Consider the following 22466-nt stretch of genomic DNA (forward strand, 5'->3'; position numbering starts at 1 on the left):
AGGATTGTAGCCTCCGTTTGTATGGGTCTAAAATACTGCTGGAATTTGCTGTCCTCTCACTGGTGTTTCTCTGCCCTTCTAATTGATCCGAAGTGTATTGTAAATGTGAGAAATAAGTTGACCAGAAGCTAAAAATTGGAGTGTATTTTTACGCACTGATTACATTTTATCAAATAGATGCTGAATGCTCATCTGTTGCTTTTAAGACCTGGAGTTAGTAAGAGGAACTGTAGTTGCCTCTGGGCGAGTACTGCTGTTGGAGAAGCATTCATGTGCCCCAAGCTTCAATTATTCTTACTCGGTAGTCTTTGCAGTTGAAAGGTTTTGACATTGCAGTGTAGGTGGGTGTTGGGTGTTGATTTCTGGGGGTTATTTGGGGTATTGCTTTCAAGTTAAGTTGGTAAGTCTCTGAATGCTACCACCTCAAAACTTCACATAATTCTACCTATTGCATTTTCTTTCTGAAACGGTTTGTGCTTACATCTAGTTCTATGTGATCTTGAGAAGTTGTACCAAGAAACAGGAGAATGGCTGTAATATGCTGCCTGAAGAACAGCACTTAAAGGGTGCTTCCTAGCTTGCTCTTCCAGGATTTTCACCTGGAGTTGACAACTGCAGGCTTTTTCTAGTAACAAGAGCTGTGCAGTCCCTAACTCACTTAGCACCCTTGGGCATTTGTCTTTTTTTCAGCCAACGAGTGGTGTCTCGGAAGCGGAGCATGTCCAGCTTGATAAAGAGGGTTTGTTGTTTGGAATATGTGTTACCCTGTAACATCTCGGCTTTGCAGAGATGACATGAAGTGAAAAAGTTGCCAAATCCCTTATTCTTGAGTTGGTGTCCCGTCCCGGTCGCATCGCCCCTCTCTCGGGCAAGGTCCGCCAGTCGCCTCTCAGGCCGGGGAGGGGCGCGGCGGCAGCGGATACCCCCTCCCGGGATTCGAGCACGATGGGGGGCTTAGCCCGTCCCCCTGTCGGAGCCCGTGGGCCCGGGGTCCCCGCGGTGCGGGGCTGCCCAGGGACCCCCAGGACGGAGGCACCCCGGCGCCGGTGCCCGCGAAGAAGGCGGCCCTGCTCTGCGGGGCCCGGGTCGAGGGGAGGCGGCCGGGCGGTGTTTACCCCGTACCGGGACTGCTCTGGTTCTCTGCTTCTCCTCTCGCACAGGATCGCCGTTCCGTTCCGTGCTCGGTGTTCGCGGATGTGGGTACCGACCCATGAAGTGCCGTCGTGCCAAACCCTGAGAGAGGTACCAAGTGCTGCCGGTCTGTAACAGCCCTCCGGGGCCGCCGCCGGCTCCGCAGCAGGTCGTGTAGCATCTGCCGGCGGGTTTGAACTCACTGCCTGCTTGTAGGGTTATTGGAAAGCAACTGCCTCCTCGAGATTCCTTGCCTAATCAGAGGTGTTACCTCCTCCTCTTCCCCCAGTGTCTCTTGACATCATTTCATCCATCAGAGTTTCAGAGGAAAAAAAACACCAACCAAAGCAGAACCCACCCAGTCTGAGAGCAGCCCACACCAGCTCCTCAGTTTTGCCGTGACTGCAGGGAAGAGCTGGATCGGGGCAAAGATGAAGGATGGGAGCGGGGCTGAACTCCATGGCCTGAGAGATTTGGTGCGGGGCGAACCGAGAGGAGTCCAGAGCGATGCACCAACCGGCATCCCCCGTTTCCCGGCAGGGGATCAGTGAACCCCGCGATCGCGCGTGGGGATGCGAAGGCGCTTGACCCACGGGAAAGAAGTAACCCTCAAGGTGCGTTTGCTCCTGCTCGTCATTGTTGCTTCATGGGATTTCTTCTGCCCCCCACAACTGACCTGATGTGGACCGAAGCGTTTCTAACATGAACTTTCTCCCTGGGATCTGGTGGTCTCTTCCGTTGGTCTTGGTCTGGGCGACCCCACCAGTCACCTCCTCATGGTGGTAAGCTGTGCAATTCCAGAAATTTTTATTTGCTCTTGGGGAAGGTGGGGTCGGATTAATTGTGAATCAGGGGAGGTGGGGGAAGCCTCTCCCTCTCAGCTCGGAGAAGAGGAGCTCGCTGCTGCCAGCTGCTCCGGTCCAGAAAGTCCGGCCTTAAAGCGAGCGGATTTAGACGGTCCCGGCACCTCCTTCCACACCCCGTCCCCGCTCCCCGACCTCCTCCTCTGCAAAAGCACAGCGCAACTGCGGGGGCTACCCGGGGCTTTCGGCAGCAGTGCGGGGGACCTGGCCCGGCGGGGGCAGCGGGCACCGCCCGGCCGGCGCTGCCCGGGGCGGCGGGGCCGCGGAGGGAGCGGGAGGAGGGCAGGGAGGCGGGCGGGGAATACGCCCGAGGGGCGCGGGCGAAGCGCTGCTGCTGGCAGCCGGCCCTCCGCGTCCCGGCGGCGCTGGGAACTGGCTACAGCAGCGCTATTTTTTTATTATTAATTTATTTTTCTCCTTCTTCCTTGCCCTCCCCCGCCCTTCCCTTCACAGTTTCTCCTCGCTGAACTGTAAACTGCCAGGGCAGAGGGCAGAGAGCCCTGCTCCCGGCTTCAAGTGATAGTTGATGTCGGCGTGGAGCGTCTCAGGCAGGCTGCAAAACGGGTTAGAATGGAAACATAAACCTGCCGCTCAGACTGAGGACCCCAAACAAGTCCAGACTGGAAAGTCTTGGTGTAAGAGAGGGGTTAAACCCCTTCTTGTAATCCTGGGGTACACCTTTAACCTTGACACTGGCTGACGTGCGGTCAAAGCCTGATTTATCAGACTGAGCATATTTCAATAAAATGACTATCTGTGTCCTTAGCCATATAAATGTTATTTATTGCGATGGCTTTTTGTCATGGTGTCTTCTAAATGCCACTTAACTATATATTTTTTGTAAGTCACGGCTTTAACGATTTTATGATCGTATAAAATAATGAAAATACAAGAAAAGGACATTTTCTTCTGTTTGATCCCTTCAAAAGACACCTATAGAAGTTTGGGTTTTATGAAAGGTACCTTTCGAAACGTTTCAGGAGTAATAGAGACCATCTGGATACAGATGATGTAATTTAATTTTTGTCAAGGTTTTTTTTTTAAAGTACTGCACGGAGCTACAATAGCCGGGCTTGGGGTTCTCCTGAATGCTTCACGTTATTAAAAGAACACAGGGTCGATGGCTAATTGTAAAGGATTTCCACCAAAAAGGCAGAGGTAGCTGCAGCTCTGGACCCGCCGGAGGAAGGCTCCGAGGCGCTGAGGACCCTCCTTCCAGCGGAGTCGGTGCCCGGGGGTCGCCGCGGGCCCCCGGTGCTGCCCTGCCCCTTCCCTCCCGCAGGTACATGGGCGCCGTGGGCTCGTCGCGGGTGATGTGCGACAACGTGCCGGGCCTGGTGAGCCGGCAGCGGCAGCTGTGCCGGCGGCACCCCGAGGCGATGCTCTCCATCGGCCGCGGCGTGGCCGCCTGGACGGCCGAGTGCCAGCACCAGTTCCGCCGGCACCGCTGGGACTGCAACGCCCTGGAGCGGGGGCAGCGCCTCCTCGGCCGCGTCCTGCTGCGCAGTGAGTCCCGCGGACCGCGCCGGGATGCGGGAGGGGCTTCCCGCGGGCTTGGGTGGGGCATACAGCCTCCGCGCCTACGGGCCGAGGGTAAAAGGGGGTTTAGAGAGTCAGCGTGAGGGTACAAGTGTTCCTCACAAGGGTAACAGGGACTGTTTTGGGGCTGGCACCTCCTGGGCAGTGTGCGGAAACGATGAGAAGCTGTGGTCATCCTCCTGTATCCTTGGTCTTAGCAAGGGTGAAGTGTGGTTTTATGTTTCAGGAGGAAGGGAAGAGCAAATGCAAAGTTATTTTAGGGTCTCATGGACAGTGGAACAGCATGTATGATAACGCGAAGGACTGTATTGTTTAAAAACCTATATCAAATCAGGGAGACAATGTAGGTTTTTGGCTTATTAGGGGGTTGGCTCTGCAGTTCCTGACTTCTCTCTTTTTTTGGTGCATAGTGGATATCAAGCTCACAAATTAAGGCCTACAGGGAAACCGAGGCATCAGAATGTGGCCAGCAGGACAGAAGACTTTCCATCACAGCCCAGCCTCAGGATACCAGTACTCAGGGTGGGGCCTGCTGAAAGGGGCAGCTGACGTGCAAACAGGAGCCCAGTGCTTTGGGATGGCAGACGACAATCCCTCCTGCACGCTGATTCCCGCTGCAGCATTTTGCCGGGAAAGCACAGTAGCAGGTGCAGTCCCTCCAGGACTGTGTGCGCTGTCTGAGGGGTGCAGGATCTGCACCCATGCCGGGGCAGCACTGCCCTCCAGGCACTGCAACATTTCAGGTCAGGCTCCCGGGGAGAGAGAGGCAGGGCACACACATCAGATAGAGGTGAGCCAGGCTTGTGCAGGTCCCAGGCAGTTGAGGACTACATTGTGCTTCCAACCCTGAGGGAAGATGGTTAAGCAGGGTGGTGTTGTCATCTAAAGGTCGGACTAAGGCATCTAGTGAGTCTTAACATCTCAAATCTGGCCCTTTTGACTCAAAGAAATGGCTGGGATCTGTTACTGTGTCAGAATGGCCTTACCCCAATGATAAACGTGCTGAGACCCTTAGTAATTGCAGGTCTTTCCGCCAAGTGCCACACCCTGCACACATGGCCTTGGCGCACAGTCAGTGGGGCTGACCCTGCCCTGGCGCTCGTGTCCCTGGAATGTCCCCAGCACCATGCTAAGCTGTGAGCAGCGCAGTGCCTGCAAGGAGGGGAGTAGGAAAGTACCCTGGGGCCATTGTCCCACTGGTGTAGATGGAGAGGAGGATGGCAGACACTGGGCACACTGACTCAAGCAGCGGAATTTTCATTCCATGCTAGGTTCTGCTCCTGGTAAGAGGTTGGTTCCTGTAACCAGCTTCATGTTCCCGTAGCAATTATTTGTGAGTAACCAGTAACATCACCCATAGGCTGAGGTTTTCAATGAGGTTTGTCTGATATTCAGGAAAACATGTCTGGCAGAACACAGCCTAATAATGATGAGGCTATTTAATATAAAAAGTAAAAATGCAATTTTTCCAAAAGTGAAGTTTTCACTGTTGGCTCATGTGAGAGAATGACAGCATCAGGATTCTGAGCTCTACACTGAGCCTGATCAGGCTGTGATTGCCATAGAATGGTGATAGTGCTCTAACAAAGTTGATTAGTTCAATCAACTCAAATAAAACATTTATCTTCTATCAATATTGTTTCTTTTTAATTAACACTTTACAAATTTCCGATATTTCTGAATAAGTTTTCTCAGAAATAAGTCTTCAAAAGAGTGTGATTTGTAACAAACCATGGTAACTTCTGCCTGATTTTGAAGGCAGGGTAAGGAAGGCATGTTTTGATCAGTCCTTTTGTAAGCTTTTAGTTGCTGTTGGCAAAAGGCTTGCACAGCCCATGGAAGTTCAGGGCCCATTTGTTGGTGAAACATATTAGTGGTAATGGAATTGAAATACTAAATAATAAGTTACATGGTGTAATTCTGCCTCTACAAAAAAATCACAGTTAACATTTTTCTTTGGGGTCCTGTTTTACTGTGCTAACATTACTTAAGGCTTGCAAGTCCTGCAAAGACATCTCTCTCACTGCAAAGTTGTCTTAGATATTGCACAAAAATCTACTTGTCACTCTTCCTATGCTAAAAACTTTAAAAGTAGGAAAATATCCCATTACATAAGTAGATTTGTGGCAGCGTAATGTAGCTCTGTATTGCAAACTACTACATCTTAAATTAAAAGCAATTATCACATTGTAATATGTACCTAGTAGCCTATGAGTAGGCATAGTCTAGAAATTCAGATAATCTCTGGTATAATAAAGTATCTTGATTAGGAGATGGGAAAGCTGCCAGAGCAGCTGGCATGAAGAAGTCACAGCTGCCAGACCAAATCCTGCCTCAAGCATGACACAAGCGGTGCCATTGATTTAATGGAACTTACTTGTGTGAATTACGGTTACGGGCTTGATTCTAGGCAGAAGACCTAATATTAACTTATTTTTCAGAAAATAACACCCAAGTTTTCTCCCTAGCACATTTTTAGCAGGAAGGTCTGTTCCAAGAGCTTCAGGAGAGGAACATCTAGTTTCAAGAGTTACTTGCAGTATTTTGCAATGTACATGTTGTTTTACTGTCCCTATTTAATAATTTCTTGAACTTATCTCTCAAATAACACTTCATATATTCTTTTAAATTCATGAAACGATAGGAATACCAGCTGTCCTATTCACATATCTGTATAGAACAACTGATCCATGAAAGTATATTAATCAATATCAGAAACAAATGATTAATGTTTTCCAACTCTAACACTATATTGATGAGCTTTTACCAGGGAGTGGTCCAAGTTTAAGCCATGACTAATTCTGGCTCCAGGGAATGTGCATTTGTGTGATTTCAGCCTAGTTTATCTTTTGCTCTGCAAAAGAAGTCCAGGTTAACTGTCTGGATATAGGACAGCCACTCAAACTAGCTACCCCAATGATGTTTAAAGTGACTTCTTTTGTTCCAGGTAGTCGAGAATCTGCTTTTGTACATGCCATCTCCTCTGCTGGAGTTGTCTTTGCCATCACCAGGGCATGTAGCCAAGGGGAGCTGAAATCCTGCTCCTGTGATCCCAAGAAGAAAGGTTCTGCCAAGGACAGCAAGGGCCATTTTGACTGGGGTGGCTGCAGTGATAACATCGACTATGGCATGAAATTTGCCAGAGCCTTTGTGGATGCCAAAGAACGGAAAGGAAAAGATGCCAGGGCACTGATGAACCTTCATAACAACAGAGCTGGAAGGAAGGTGGGTATCCATCCAAGAGATGCCTAGAGATGTTCTTGGACAACTCTCTTGTGTCTGGGCTAGTTAATGGTTGGCCCTTGCTGTCTGGTCTCAGCAGTTAGGAAGAAATATGGGAAGAGCAGGAGCCTGAGCTGCTGTTTCTACCTCCCTTGGAGGTTCAGTGTGACAGAGATCTCCAAACAGACTGAATTCAACTGGCTAACAGTATTCCTGTTGGAGTCAGTTCAGTCGCTCCTTGTGTGGGAAGTTAAGCAGGAATCTAAGCTGCGGGATCAGTTTGGATGGAGGTTTTGTTTTGAGCCTAATTCTTTTATAAGCAGGAGTTTTATTTTTGGTTAATACAGAATACAAATTCCTAAGAGAGGCTGAAGATCACACTGAAGAACAGGTTTGACAAAGAGCAAATTCAAAATAACACTCAAGAAAAAAACCCGCTCTGTCCATTTCTGTATGTATATGGTAAACTTAATCACAAAGTGAGCAGAGATAAAATGTAATTACTTCACTTTTTAAGAAAATAAATACCTGTCCCTCCAAAAGGCAATGGCCTTGGAGCATGACCTGCTCTAAACAAACCCCTTTTCTAAACATGGTATGAAAATGTCCTGAATTTCAACTTGAAGAGTCTTTACTTTCACACTGTAGGTATGAAGGAGTAGTTGCCAGGTGTATTTCCCACCTCTGGTGCAAGGGCTGAGAAATATGTACACTAATATTTTGTGGTGGTAGCTATAAAAGGTAGGAATAGTGCATAAAACTGGAATATGCTGTTTCATTTTTTAAAACATGTTAAATATTTGCTGCTCCCACGACATCTGAAATAATACAGGAAAAATATTTATTGTGCTAGACCAAGCACTTCTGGAATTACTCGTGGAGACTTTTTGTTTCTTATCTTTGGTTTTCCTTAATGTATATTTAGTAGGAAGTAAATTGTTTGTATTCTGATCTTTTTGTGTACTGCAAGTAGATGATTTTCCTGATAGATTTTTGTTCTTCAGCATCTTTCCTCCACCTGTTTATTGCCAGCAGGTGTAATTAATATGTAATGTAGGCAGATAAGGCTATTCAGATCAGTGATAGGCACATGCAGTACTATGGTTATGTTTCTGTTACTGTCCAAAAGAGGCTGAAGTCTACAACACAAACAAAGATTTTTTAGGGACAAATAAGTTCCATGATGGGAAGTACTTTCTGTAATATTTGAGCATCTTATTATTATTAAGTTTTAAAAAATACCTCTTCCAAATACTAAGGCAGTACTGGTAAGCAGGTAGATATTTTAGAAAAAGATCAAGAGATTTTAATAAATACATTCGATTAAAAATAATTAATATCTTCTCATATGCTCTAGGACCTGCTTTATGGACAGGGATGCTGTTTTGTATCCACAGTGCAGTAGTGTAGGTTTAGTTTGCAGGGATCTCACCACCTCAGCTGCCCCCAAGCCTGGCATTTTGACCTGGGTAAGACCACCTGCGCCCTTGGTTTTTTCTTGCCCCCAAAAGGGGTGTTGTTTTAAAACTAGACTATTCCAACTGTGTTAATTAAAAAAAAATAGAATAAATATTTATAATATTCCCATATGAATCATAGAACATAATATGCTGTGTATCAGTATAGGAACATCACTGACAAAGAGACCTGCATTCCTATGTGCTTCTTCCACTATTCCAGCAAGTTGTTTTAAACATACAAGTAGTTAAATTGAGTTCAGCCCAGATAATCAAAACCAAGCATCTGCTTAAATCCCAGATTTGTGATACGGCAATGGTGTGGGACTGTGGGAATGCCAGTGACTTCTTTGAACATATCATTTGCAAGTTGGAAAGAAAATTAAAAGTCCCTTGGTTTTGTAATACATTCTCACTTTATTACTAAGTGCTTGACTGATGCACAGAGGAGCAGCATTTTTCAATCGCACATCTAATCATGGAGCTTTCCTCTCTCTTACCTTCCTCCCATGATGACACTCCTCTACTACAAACTCTAAAAAGTTCATATTTCATGAACCCTTAAGGCATAATATTTATAGATCAAATATCCATATCTACATAATTAGGAATGAATTATTTATTGTCTATGAAACCATCTGTTGTTCTCCAACATCATACAGATAAATGTCTGAGACGAAGATGAAATGGCTTTAATGCTATCCAGATGTTAAATTGATGATAAAGGTGATCTCTCCAGTGCAAACTAATGAAGGTCTTTTTCTAAAATGTTTGTTAGAATGTGTATAAGCATTTTAAGTGTACTGTACTTTAAAATTCTGCATAGATCTGATGCCTAGCACAGGTACAATGCTTTACACAGTCTTTTAAAAATCATTTAAATATGAAATGCCTATGAATTTCTGGGCAATATTTGAAACACTGTTCAGGGCAAAGGGCAACTTCATGAAGATGAGCTAGAGAGGGTCAGAGGGTCAGCACGGCAATCCTGCAGCCTCCCAAGTGGCCGAATGATTCTGGCCATTTCTGATCATTTCCTCCTGTCCAGTCTGCGTCCTAGCACTGTAGACCAACCACATCGATCCTTGGGATGACTGGCAGGAGCAGGAAGGTAAGCCCTTTAGCCGGAGGATTGTGCGTACCGCGAGTCAGACAACCAGAGCAGACCAACCAACATGGGGATGACTTGATGCTACCAGTGGGTGTCACTACAGACCGTAATTTGGAGGCCCATCCTAGGCCTGGCACTACAGGATGGCTGGAAAAGGGGTGAGAAGCAATTAATTACAGTTTGTTTTACCTGTGTATATTTTACTGCATTCCTAAACAGGCTGTGAAGCGGTTTTTGAAACAGGAGTGCAAATGTCACGGTGTGAGTGGATCGTGCGCTCTAAGGACCTGCTGGCTGGCCATGGCAGACTTTAGGAAAACAGGAGATTATCTGTGGAAGAAATACAATGGAGCTATTCAGGTGGTCATGAATCAAGATGGCACAGGTTTCACTGTGGCTAATAAGAAATTTAAGAAGCCAACTAAGAATGACCTGGTATACTTTGAAAGCTCTCCAGACTACTGTATCCGGGACAGGGATGTAGGTAAGCCTCTATCATTACACATGAATGGTTTTATTAAAGCCATTTGTACTTCAAAGGTCGAAACTTATAATTTTATTGAGTGTGTGTGTAGATAGGTAGATAGATATAAAAATATAAATCCATGCATGTAACCAGCAGGAAACAGGAAAGAAGATGTTTTGGAAGGACTCAGTCAGTACATGAACAATAGTTCCTCGATGTCTCTAGGTGTACAACAGCCAGTTGTTCTAATATAATTCAGCAGTTTCTGCCAGATGATGTGGAGCCCTGGAGATGCTGTAAGACAAAGCTGCTCTCAGCACAAGTTTGAGTTGTACTCTGGAGGCAGATCCATACTGGGCACAGCCACACTCACTCTTGTGTCACACAGCTCACTCCAGAGCTGCCCCAAGTCCTGTGATGTCCCTGTGATGCCACCTCCTGCTGCATTGCTTCCCTTCCATGTTGTTATGCTACCGCTGCAGTATTATCTGCTCGTTCCCACAGCTCACTGCGGCTGCGGACCCCAGTTGTAGACACGCCTGTCCCCATCTAATGTGGGAGGTACAGCTTGTGACAATCCAACCCTGCTTGCATTAGTCAAGGCAGCTGTGGGTGACATGGGGTGAGGCAGCTGGAGGACATGCTAGTGGATGAAAGAGTAGAGGTTGGTGGGACACAGCACACCGGGCTGAGTGACACAGCTGTTTATTCCTCTTTACAAGGCAGTGTTGGCTCTGTCCATGACAACTGTCACGTTTGCTGAAGAGTTGTGCCAGCCCCTGTGGGAAGAGATAAAGAATTGGTACTGCTATTCACACTGGATTTTCCTGCTTCAGAGATTCAATAGAGACACACTTAACAGTATTACAGAATTCAAGGCACTGCCAAGCACCAGGAATCCTGCTAATGGTTCTGGACCCATAGGTAGTATTTCCTGATGTGGCAATTAAAAACTAGCAACTAGAAAACCAGAAATTTGGAAAAGAGAGTCAGACTGAGTAACGTATGAGAGAAGTTGTGGAACTAATTAATAGGTTGTATAACGGACCAGATTGCACCCCATATGACAAATCTGTAAGTATCTGGATAGCAACACAGCTCAACTCTTTTTGGCACTGCTGCATATTTACAATCCAAGTTTGCTTGGAATAAACATTGCAAAATAGCTGTACTTAAATAAGAACAAGATGTGAATTCCTGGTCATGTACTATTGACTTCAATGAACCCAGAATTGCATCCAGTACAATTACATTGTACAGTGTTTCTGGTTAGTTTAGTCATCAACATAATTTTAAATGTTATTTATTATTTTGGCAGGTGATATTTATCACCTGCACGAGCACATACTGTTCCTTGAATAGTGGCTGAGACTGTAAAGTCTAATGCTTTAATACAAGTGAATAAATGGGCATATTGTGGCATCATGCAGAGATTTACTTTGCAGACTAGGATTTTTTCAAAACATTTATCTCTTGAGCTTGCCTCATTCATTGTCAAACCCATTATTTCTTTTTGCCTAAAAGGAGAACCCGTACACCACCCAATTCTATATCAAAAAGCCATTTAATAATCTCTTTGTACTAAGCCTAGTCTCATCTGTCGGTCTTGTTACTGTGGAGGAGAGTGGGCATTTTTCACCACAGTGAAATGTGCATTTGCCAGGCACTGACAAGCCTGCCTGGAGATGGCAAAGTCTGACATGTGCCTTGGCTCAGCTCAAGATAAGGCTGCACCTTTTGCTGCCCAGAATTCAGAGAATGTGGCTGTTTGCAAGAGCATATTTTTAGCAAGCTGCAGTAAACCTTTGACGGGATGTGGAATGCCCTGCTGCTTGCATGGAGCAAAGAAAGAACCACAAAAAAAACCAAAACCAACACCACCTGATCTGGCTTTGAGGGAGATGATTTTGGCAGTTGAACAATATTTTTTTCATTTTTTTGGTTTTCCTTGTTGAGCATTGCAGAGTGCCAGCCCTGTTAAATGACTGCAAATGAAATAAGATTATGAAAGTCTGAGTTTGGAAGTAGGTGGGGACCATCTCAGTGTCAGCTGAATCTAATACCCACAGTGTTTTAGTATGTCCTTGAATACAGTTCTGCCTTTCATTCTCCAGGGAATCCAAGCGATTCAGTGCTTCAGGAAAAAAAAATTATCTGGAGGTTGGTTAATATTGGGGCTGAATGAAGGATTCACAGAGCAAACCTTATGAAGCATCATGACTTGACCAGGAGGCAACTTCACAAACAGTAAAATGTCCAAGCCAGTGTCCTCTGTGGCTTGATTGTGCTAACATGTAGGAACCAGTGAGTTAAAGGTGCTCAAGAGTTCTGCCATCACCCAAAAAAAACAGATACCTTCTCATCCCCCACTGGAGCTTCTACCCTGGGTCTGGCAGTCTGTCTGAGGGGGTAGCTGGACACACCCCAAAATGTGGTTTGTTCGGTTTTTTTTTCTCTAGAAGGAAAAGAGGAGTAATTGATTTCAGGGGAAGTATAATATAGGAAATCACTAATGGTAGCTCAATAGCAAGAGAATGTAATAACCTGACCACCTCTTTCCTTGCCTTAAGATTTCATGAAGGACCAAAGGAAGATTTTCAGAAGTGTTCAGAATTCATTTAACCCTGCACACATAACTCTGCTGAAATAATTTTTGCTCACAATTTTATACTCAAAATTTAATAGAAACAGAGATAGAACATCCCAGAGAGCTTTTAAAAATCATGTTGTGAACATACAAATTTTTGCCATGCTTTGCATCGTCTTCCTTATTGTAAATTTCCAGCTCCCAAACCCAATACAAGCACACCCAGGACTGCACAGGGAGAGACCTGTTAGGAGTGATAGAGCTGTGACACGGACTAAAGTGACAGCTGTGCAAGTGGCAGTCCCGCTGTTGCACATACTACCTTACCTTGAATGTGCTACTTCACCTCCAAAACACTCTAAAAACCCTTCTTGCTTGTCTGCTTATAAGGATCTATTTTAAGCATTTTAAGTTTTAAAAAGTTGCTATTTGTCCATCCATGCAGGCTAGGTTGGTTGAAAGCTGTAGTAAGTTTATCATGTTTGGCATATACCAATGGACACACTGAGAGTGCTTTAGGGATAAGCACACCAGCAGCCTGCTGGCTGAGCCTTTGCTAGAGCCTGCTCTTCACTGGCACTGTTAAAGCAGTGTAACATCTCCCTGAAAACGTTTAATATCAGGTTTATTAAAAATTCACTGGTACAGAGCAGCCAAAAATCTCTAGGCAGCACCTGAGAGACAGGGCATGTCTACATGCAGATGACCTCAAGCTGCTGCAGCAGTCCCTCAGAACCTGATGCAATTCCATGTGCCACATGCTTTAAGTCATCCATAGATTTCTCCCAGCACTCACATGGTCCCAGTCTGGGCACTGTCAAAGCCTCTGCCTGTGCATTGTGGATTGCAGTGCCCATCTCCCGTGTCCCCAGCAGGCAGATAGGGGTGTGACTGTGGTTGAGAACCCTCTACCTCTGGTCTCCTTGTGCAAGCACTGTGGAGAGGCATGTGCAGGGCTACCTGCAGCCCTCTGGAGCTGTGTGCTTGGTGACAAATCACCTGCCCAGGGTGACCTGCTTTGGGTACTTCACAGGGCTGTTTCTGTGTTAATTCTTTTCCCCTTGCTGCCCCACATAAGCCATTTGCTGCATTTTTGAGAGGAATGAGGCCAAGTCCAGAGTGTAGCCTGGAATTTAAAGTGCGATGTGCGAGTCCTGGTGTTACGCAAGGTGTGCTAGTGCTTGAGGTATGTAACCCATGGAGGGAAACCAATCGTGATCTATGTCCAACACTTCTCACTGAGGCTGGCCGCATACAGGCAGTCCCTGTGTGACTTCTTGGCCCGTATCTCCCACTTTGCACATGGCAAACACAGTGGGTGCAGTCCCAGCCCTGGGCAGGCTGGCAGGGGAGCTTGCAATGGCTTCCCATCGGGGCAGCTTTCCTCCAAGCGCCACCTGGCAAGGCAGCAGCACCATCACCCCAAGGGCCTCTGGGAGCTGTGGGCTGAGGAATGCTCTCAGTGGCTACGGGAATTAGAACAAGAGACGTTTACTCAAAACTGGATCTGGATAAGCTGTTTTTATCAACACATTGCTATCTCTTCAGTGCTGGCCTGGGACATCCCACCTCCTCCAGACAAATCTGCCTCCAATGTGTACTGCCTGTTCTCTCCAGCCCTTCTGTACTGGGTGTTATACATAAGATCCAGTAGCTTGAGAGCTACTTTTCTGTGGCTATTTCCTTTAATTATTTTTTCCCCAAAAACACTTGTGAGGAAACTATTGTTGGGAATTTCATTGGTTTTGCACATTTTTTTGCTTGTGTGTGTGAAAGTCCAATAATGGGTGTTATTACTTGATACCAGATTTTAATCAATAGAAGTAGAAGGAAAAAGCTCTCATTATAAACTAATAAATACATTTTAGGGCTTTAAGAATGGAAAAAAGTATTTTCAACATAACACGTGTTGACTTCCAAAAACAGCTGTGCAAACCGAGAAGAAAGGGCTTGATGTACAGGCTGTGAAGTTGGCATTATGAAAAGCTGTGGATGTTTTGGCAGGTAAAATGTGTGTAGGCATGGCAATTCAAACATTTGAAATGAAAACAAAGAGGACATACAAAAACTTCTTACAAGTTAGAACCTGCTCCTGCCTTAGAAGTGCTGAGGAGGTGCATTGCAGGTAGCAGGCAGAAAATTCTGCCTTATTTTGTTTAGTGTCTTCTTCCGCCTTCATCACTCAGGGGCCCGCCAAGGAGCACAGTAACTTGTCTGGCTCCTCACTGATGGTTATTGTTAATTTTCTTTCTCACTAGAGAAGCTGCAGATATTCTGAAGATGCTGTTTGAACTTTAAAAAAAAGTTGATGTGCTTGTTTTCACTTTTGTCATAATCTGTGCATAATTTAGTCCCCTGTCCTAGTGGTGTAGTAATGTTGATGTTGTTTGATGGTCAGCATCAGATGATACCAGTTTCTGACTGTCTGTTAGTGGCTGAAATAATTTTGAAGTTGGTGGCAAAACTCCTGTTGAAAGCAGTGGGTGCATCATGCTTAGGTTTTACTTTAATGCCATGTGACTTCCTCTTACATCTGGAAATAAGAACATTGGACTTGGAAACTAACTTGTGCCTCAGCAGAGGAATGTGGTCAAACCTTTCTGGGCAGCTCCTGATGGATGTGGGGGAACATGGGGTCTTCCTTCAACCCCAGCCAAATGACACGGCCCCACTCTGCTTCTGGTTGGGAGCTGTGCTGAGGTGGAGGGTGGCTTTGCTTTTCCTCCACTGGTGTGAGTTCCAGATACAGAACATTAATCACGTGGGTGACAAGCTTGGCCTTCGTACTGTTTTTTTGGTCTGAACAGAGAGAGCAGGACAAGTGCCTTTAAAAGTTATTCACAGAATCAATTAGGTTGGAAAAAACCTCTGAGATCATCGAATCCAACCTTTGAGCGAACACCACCAAGTCAACTAGATCATGCACTAAGTGTCACACCAAGTCTTTCCTTAAACAGCTCCAAGGCCAGTGACCCCATGTCCTCCCTGGGAAATCCATTCCAATGTCTAATAACCCTTTCTGTGAATTTGGTTGTATTTTGAACAGTCTGGGATGTGATGCATATTGCTGTGGGCTGAGACGAACAGCAGAATTTACATTCAGGTGTCCTAGCTGCTTGCTCAGCATCATGGATGGAGGAGAGTGTGATGGCTGGGAAGCAGGATCTGGCTTGTTTTCTGCCACAGGATTCCTGTGGGACTACAGGTGCATCATGTAGCTCTACATCCTCCTGACTCCTCAGCCTTGCCTAGACTGGGGGCACTGGGGGCCACTGGAAGTCTTTCTTCCCCCATCATAGAGTGATTCCTGAAAAAAGATCTGGGAAAGGCCTCTTGGCATCACTGCCATGCCTGTTATGCCAGTTGCCCTGGTGCAGCTGGCTTTGCAGAGAGAGCTGAGGGCTTGCTGGGAGTAGGGTGTGCCCGTGTGGGTCACTGCTGGGGCCACCTCTCCTCCCTGGGCCTTGCTGCAGGGGCTCCAGGTGCCAGCACTGGCTGTAGGGACAGTAGGCCAGGAATAGGAGTTACTGCTGGTTTCCTGGTGCAGGGTGTGCCTGATGCACTACATTGCTGAATGTTGCATCCAACTGAGATGCTCCTCCAAATATCAGAGGCTTACTTTAAAGTGCTGTTCAGCCGTGTCCCCAAGGATGTTATGCAGAGCATTGGTCCACAGGCAGCAGCCTGGACACTCTCAGACCCCAAGGAGATTTGGGATCTATCAGGCTGCAGGTGCAGGAGCCTGTTTCTGGCTCCATTCAGTGTGTTTTCTCTTCCCTCTGCCAGTTCCCTCTGGGGTGGCTCAGCACGTCTCTGGCTGGCTGGCTCAGCAGCACCTTTGCAGCTCAGGACCCCTGAGCCAGGGCTGGGGGCTCAGCCGTGCGCAGCAGCCGGCGAGCGGCTCCCAGATGGGTGGCCACGGGCACCTGCTGAGCCCAGGGGCCGGTGGCCATGCAACACCCTCCTGCTCTGCCTGCAGCAGACACGAGCCAGCCACTCGATAGTGAAGCTTTCCAGGTGTATACTTCTACCCAATGAATATTAAAATATTTAAATAAATGCAGGAATCTAGGCCATGGGAGGGAAGCTGAGATGTGTTCTGGGGGCTGAAGCACTTCTCCAGGACAGCAGCTGAAGCCTGTCGTAACTTTGATGCAGAAAGAGGAGAATGTGCACCCCCATGGCTGAGAGGCTGGATCATGTGTTGGTCCCATGAAAAAACACAGTATGAGAAGGCATCTTTGCTCCAGTCCCCGAGACCCCTCATTGCATTAGTGGCTTGGGGTCAGCCCCCATATAACATGAAGTCTCCCTGATGCTGGGGCGCAGCAGGGGATGGAGGGACAGTGAAGATTTGTATGTTACAAACTGCTTTGAGACAGCAGCATCAGTGCATCCAACCATAAATACACCATAGGGGGAAAAAAAAGAAAATTGGAATATATTCAACTTAAATTATTAATAATTACAGTTTAACTGCAGTTTACATTTTTATTAATTAAGATTGGTTTGCTATCCTAGCTCATGCAAATTTTAATTAATGTTTGCATGTATTTGTTTCCCTTAAGAAGGTAAATTGTTCATGTTCAGTGTGCACCTGCGAATACACTTTGTAAAATATTTCCAGTAAATTTATTGACCACAGCCATTACTTAGGGAATATCGCCTTGCCCAAGAAAAGAATGGAGTTGTAATCAGGTCTATGGAAAATGTCAGAAGAATGTTAATTTTGTCGATATACCTGCATTTGATTCATAATAGCAATACATAGGAAATTAGGTGAGGCAATTAATTTTTACGAAGTTTTCAGATTGGCGGTAATAAGCTGTTAGCAGCTGTGGTATTGATCCTAAAATGTACCCTAAAATCAGTTCGTGTTAGACGAACAGTGGCTCCTATGTGGCACAGTCACTGTTCAGGCTAAGACATGCCTTACAGAGCCATTTTGTGCCACGTGGATACAGGCACAGGCATTTCAGCCACTCCTCCTGAGTGTTTCAAGAACATGACAAGGCTTGGTATGGTTCCTCTCCCCCTTTCTGTCCACAGCAGGCTCTAATTTAGTTTCTTCTAATCTCATCATGAAAGGGGAGAAGAACCCTTGGTGTTACCCCACAGAGATGAGAGGCACACAGAGCAGCAACTTTTCAGCTGCCACCTGAACTGGTGGAATGGGGCCTGTGGGTGGACACAGCAGCGATGCCAAATGCCTGGGGTGCTTCTGCACTCAGTTCTGCAAGACTTTAATCACTGGCAGCACAGTTACTTTACCCACAGCGTCCCTTGCAGCCACCAAATTTCATGGTCTCCTCTTTCCCAGCCCTCTCCTGCCCACCCAGAGCTCCCCAGCAAAGCCCATGAGTTCCCAAGAACCATGAAGGTGCTCCACATGGCCATCCCATTTCAGACAGTCCCGGGGGGACTGGGTGCAGGGAGCAGTAAGGGGCTTCACGGCTGCCTTGGCAAGGGTGTCTGTTCTCTGGAGGAAATCTAAGGAAAGATGAAATAAAGCATGATGATATTAACAGAATCAGGCAGAGCCTTGAAGTATTTCATCCATTTTATTCCTTCTCATCTCCAGACCTGATTTCTAGGGGAAATATGAGAGCAATTTTACCTTATTATAGGCATTTCTCTGTCTTGATATTGAATCCTGGGTGATGTGATGTTAAAGGATCAAATACATTGCAAATTAAGTCTCCTATCCCTATTTTCATATGCTTGCTGTCTTCCCTTAGAACCCGCCTCCTGACCTTTGCTGTGTTCCCTTTGCAGGGTCCCTTGGGACAGCTGGTCGGGTGTGTAACCAAACCTCCCGTGGCATGGACAGCTGTGAAGTGATGTGCTGCGGGAGAGGCTATGACACCTCCCGCGTCAGCAGGATGACAAAATGTGAGTGCAAATTCCACTGGTGTTGTGCTGTGCGCTGCCAGGACTGCCTGGAAGTGGTGGACATTCACACCTGCAAAGCGCCAAAGAGCGCTGGCTGGATTTCCCGGACATGATGCACGGGCTACTGATGCTGAGGACCACAGCCTTTGCCCATCTTGGTTCATACAGGGAATGCATCAGAGGTCTTTTTTATGCTGGTTTTGCCTTTGTTGTTCACTGCACAGAAGCTGCTGAATAATTGATACAAACCCTGCAGCATTTTCTTTGCATTTCTGCATGACAGTGTTGCTGCAGACTTGTCTGTGCATAAACTGATGCAGCTCTGGAAGGACGTATTATGCCAAGATTCTTCCAACAACCATGTAACTCTCCTCCGGAATCCTTGTGGCAATTCATTCGCGCCATCAGGAACACAAGAAGATACAAAATGTGGCACTTTTGCAAGATCACCACCACCAACCACACGGGCTGGGCTTGCTCAAGCATCTTCTGAAGGCTCTTGGGCAGGTCACAGTTGAGCCCTGGATACCAAATGCCTCAGGAGTTTGAGCACTGGTTGGTGATTTCCCCATGAAAGAAAATTTGGGGCCAGATTGTTGAAAAGCTTTTCTGGAAGGGTGTTTGTTCATCCCTGGTGGACTGGAGTTCCCAGTAAGGCGGCCACCTGAGGCCACCCTGGCCAACATTAGCACACTCTGGCTTCTTGTGGGGCATGAATTGGCCCATGGCCTGAAACAAAAGAAATTGCAGGAGATGTATTCAGCCACAACACTTTGATGAACTATTAAAGAGTCAAAGCAAATGTCTTAGTTATATGTTTCTGAAAACTTGCCTTAAAAGTTTTAGAAAGTAATTAATATTAACTGCTGAGGATTTTCTTTTTCTGACCAGAAGGATTGAAGAGAATGGTTTTTCAGCCTCAAGAAAGCTGGGTACAGGACACTCAACTACCTAAGGATAAGGTCTCCTCCTTTTCACATTCACAATAGTGGAAAAATGTTTGTGAACAGTGTTGGAGAAGGAAAAGCCTTGCCTCAGTAATGACTTCTATTCTAAAGAAGTTATCAGCTTCTATGTTCTTTTAAAGTTAATAAATCTCTTAAATGTGCTCAAAATTATATTTTCCACTTAGGGACTTCCAAATTAGATTTTTTCTGCATACTGTCTGCAAAAACCCATGCCTGTGATTCAGAGTGTATCAGCTTGTGATGGAGGCAGTTACAGGTTGCACCATGCCCATGTGCTGGGCTGGGATCAACACAAAACAAGAAGTTGCTGTAAAGATGTGCAGGCTTATGAGGCCCAGAAATGCAGCCTTGGTGGAGAGGAACTGGGTCAGAAAGAGACCAGTTGCCTCTCCTCCGGGCAGAGATCAGCCACGTGAACCAAGAGAAAAATGGGTTCTGTGCCAATAAGTATAATAAGGCTCTGAAAAAGCGCCCATGAAGAGTAGAGACAGGCAAGGTAATGAAAAAATAACATGGGAAAAGGAACTTGAATGAGTGATAGAATGTATCGTAGATGAAAGTAAAATTTCGATATGAAAATGAAATAAACTGGAAGAACCCCAGCAGGTACAAACAGTGCAGGAAAAAGTAATAACCAAGAAGCCAACCAAGGCAATAAAGTGAATACTTTGGGTATGTTTTGTTTTTGGAACTTTCTAAAAAGAATTTTTAAAAAGAAGAGGGTTTGGCATTAAGTGGTCTTGAGGGAGCAGTCATTTACGTCTGCAAGGCTTTGGAAAAAGTTTGCATCATTAAAATGGGTAATTCATCTCCAGAAGGCACAGCTGGCATTAAAAGATTAGGGGGCTCCAGAAAGTTCTTTATTCGGACAATAAGATAATGTTTCAGTTACTGAAAATGGAAATGATCATGGTTAGAGGTAACAATAATCCACTTCTGTCTATAAACCAACAGCTGGTGGAACAGCTCTGCCCACATGTTTCTGCACATGCAGTGCATGTATAATGGGGACATACGTACCCACGTGCAGCTCAGGGGTGATACTGCCAGCCTCTTCATTGCTGCCAATGCTTGCTCTGGGCTGGAAAAGGAAAATTTCATACCTAATTGTATTTAAAGGTGAGCTCCAAGGAGAATTTTTATTGGGATTTCACAGTGAAATTAAATCCACATGTAGTTCATAGCCTCAGCAATATAATATTTTAAGCCTTTAAGAATTTAAAAGCAGTATAATGATTTTTAACTTTTTAGAGCCTTTTTAAAAAAATATTCAGGGAGCCTGAGTAGTCTAAAAGATTATCTATGTAATAAAGCTGAAAATATTTCAATGTTCTGGAAAAAAGAAAAAAGGCTCATTCTCATGAGAACTTGTTCTAGGAAGTTGAATGAAGGATAATGAAACCAGATCTCTTCTTAAATCTGTTGTTTAATGTCCCAGATAAAGTCTTTTAGAGTCACTGTATCAAAGGTGTATTAACTTTTATTCCCCAACCTGGTTCTCCTCTGCTAAGGAGAACTTCTTGCTCCAAACCTTCCTCTGGGCCAGAGGACTGTGGTTCCTGAAGGCTGGTCTTACCAGTAAGACCAGGAAGATGGGGACATTGAGTCCCTTGGCCTTTTCAGTGTCCTTTGTCACCCTGTCCGGCAGCAAGCCCATCCAGGTGTGCACAGCAGGCTGATGTTCCCATTTCAGGCACATGCCATATCAATAAGTTGTGATGCAATACCTGCATCAAAACCACCAGAAGAAACCCAGAATATTTCACAGTGTAACAAATGGGTAAGTGCTGAGCTGGCCACTTACTTGATGACAGTTTTTTCTGTATTTATGGTTTTTTGGGTTTTTTTTTTAAGAGCTCAAGGTAGGCTTCTTACAGCTGTAGGCATTTCTGCTGCTTCTTCCACAAGGAAATGCACTCCCAGAAACTTTTGCTATTTCTCAGTAGCAAAAGACACTCAGAGATGTAAATATTGCTAGGAAAGGCCCCTCCATGGTTCAGCAAATCCAGCAAAGAATGTAAGAGGGGAAAAAAAGAGGGAAAAAAAAAAAAAGAAGAAACAGAAATCAGGCATGGCAAATGAAATACTGTATTTTGTTCTGTGGAATAAATTTACTCATGTATTTAGTCATGAAGAGGAAACAGCTGTCTCTAGGTAGACATTTTAGTGTCAGAATAATGTTAGCTGAGGCTAAAGGTTGTAGGATTATTTTTTTTAAATAGGCAGTCCAATTTTCTTGAGGGAGTTCCCTTTAATTTGCTGCATGAACTCAGGATCTAGCAGCGCCCTGAAATGCTGTTAGCCTGCCAAGCTTTTTGGGATTGCTCCCTCCCCAATATTTTCAACAAACTTCACCCTAAAAAGTGTGTTGTGCTTTCACAGGTGAAATCTCGTAAAAAAAGTCTAATTTTCTTTTACCACATGATAAATGGGGAATGACTTAGGAATGGTGGTGTGTATTAGGGCATGTGGGCATTGAAGCTTGAGAGATTGCTGCTTTTTCTTTTCCCAGAAAAATATCTAAAACCAGTTTGTGGATCTCATCCTGGCCTCCCACCCCTGTGTTCATTTCTTTGCAGATGTGAATTAGAAATAAAATGCTGCATTTCTGGTACTGCGCTGCACAGCTGCTGAAGGGCATCCAGCCTGCATGCCCAAACCACAGCTGCTGGTCACTGCCTGCAGGCTTCATGTCCAGCTTCTTGTGGGGCTCAGTGTATGGTGGCAAGGGGGAAAGGAATGTTTAGGGATTACTGAAGATCTGGATCTGGGGAGGGTGCTTTTGCTAAGAAAAACAGCTCTTACTCCAGTGTGGCAGCACAAAGTGTACCAAGACTCGATCTTCTCCATGGCGTTTGCCCCACACTCTTTGGAAGGGCTTCATGCAGGTGACCGCTGCCTCCACGGGCAGAAGTGGTTTTGTGGTCACATATCACAGCCTGCAGGTTTTACCTGCCACTTCAAATGGTACAAATGAACTTACAGTATTATCAGCAAGAGAGCAGCAGCTCATGAGCTGTAACCACAAACATGATTTTGGGTTGTTTCTTTCGTGTAACAGCTCATTTGCCTGGTGAAATGGATGCAACTTCATAAAGTAAGATCTCTTGTGTGAAAGAAGCAAATACATATGAATCAATACATTGACAGCTCCCTCTGTGCTGGGAGCTGGGCAGGAGCCCTGCTGGAAGCCAGGTGGAGCCAGGGGCTACCTTGTACAATCTGCTGTA

At 45.6% G+C, this 22466-nt stretch overlaps 1 protein-coding gene across 2 annotated transcripts; it reads left to right on the forward strand.

Annotated features, from left to right (window-relative positions):
- The first annotated feature begins 300 nt into the window (after positions 1–300).
- Positions 301–21288, forward strand: WNT2 (Wnt family member 2). Of its 2 annotated transcripts, XM_039571645.1 has the most exons (5): positions 301–1913; positions 3277–3500; positions 6481–6758; positions 9543–9807; positions 18152–21288. In XM_039571645.1, the coding sequence occupies exons 1-5, from the start codon at positions 1834–1836 to the stop codon at positions 18379–18381; spliced, it is 1077 nt and encodes a 358-aa protein (XP_039427579.1). In that variant the 5' UTR covers positions 301–1833; the 3' UTR covers positions 18382–21288. The 2 variants fall into 2 exon arrangements, with proteins under 2 accessions (XP_039427579.1, XP_039427578.1); XM_039571644.1 differs by lacking the exon at positions 301–1913 and having other exon boundaries at positions 2413–3500.
- Positions 21289–22466: the final 1178 nt, after the last annotated feature.

This window comes from Corvus cornix, chromosome 1A, assembly GCF_000738735.6.
Source record: "Corvus cornix cornix isolate S_Up_H32 chromosome 1A, ASM73873v5, whole genome shotgun sequence".
In the NCBI taxonomy this organism is placed as follows: domain Eukaryota; kingdom Metazoa; phylum Chordata; class Aves; order Passeriformes; family Corvidae; genus Corvus; species Corvus cornix.

Bases quoted from the DNA above. Each gene is read 5' to 3' on its own strand.
- WNT2 (XM_039571644.1), top strand. From the start codon at position 3,083: ATGCTTCACGTTATTAAAAGAACACAGGGTCGATGGCTAATTGTAAAG. The intron at 3,501-6,480 runs GTGAGTCCCGCG...CTTTTGTTCCAG, and splicing joins CGGCCGCGTCCTGCTGCGCA to GTAGTCGAGAATCTGCTTTT. The intron at 9,808-18,151 runs GTAAGCCTCTAT...TTCCCTTTGCAG, and splicing joins TATCCGGGACAGGGATGTAG to GGTCCCTTGGGACAGCTGGT.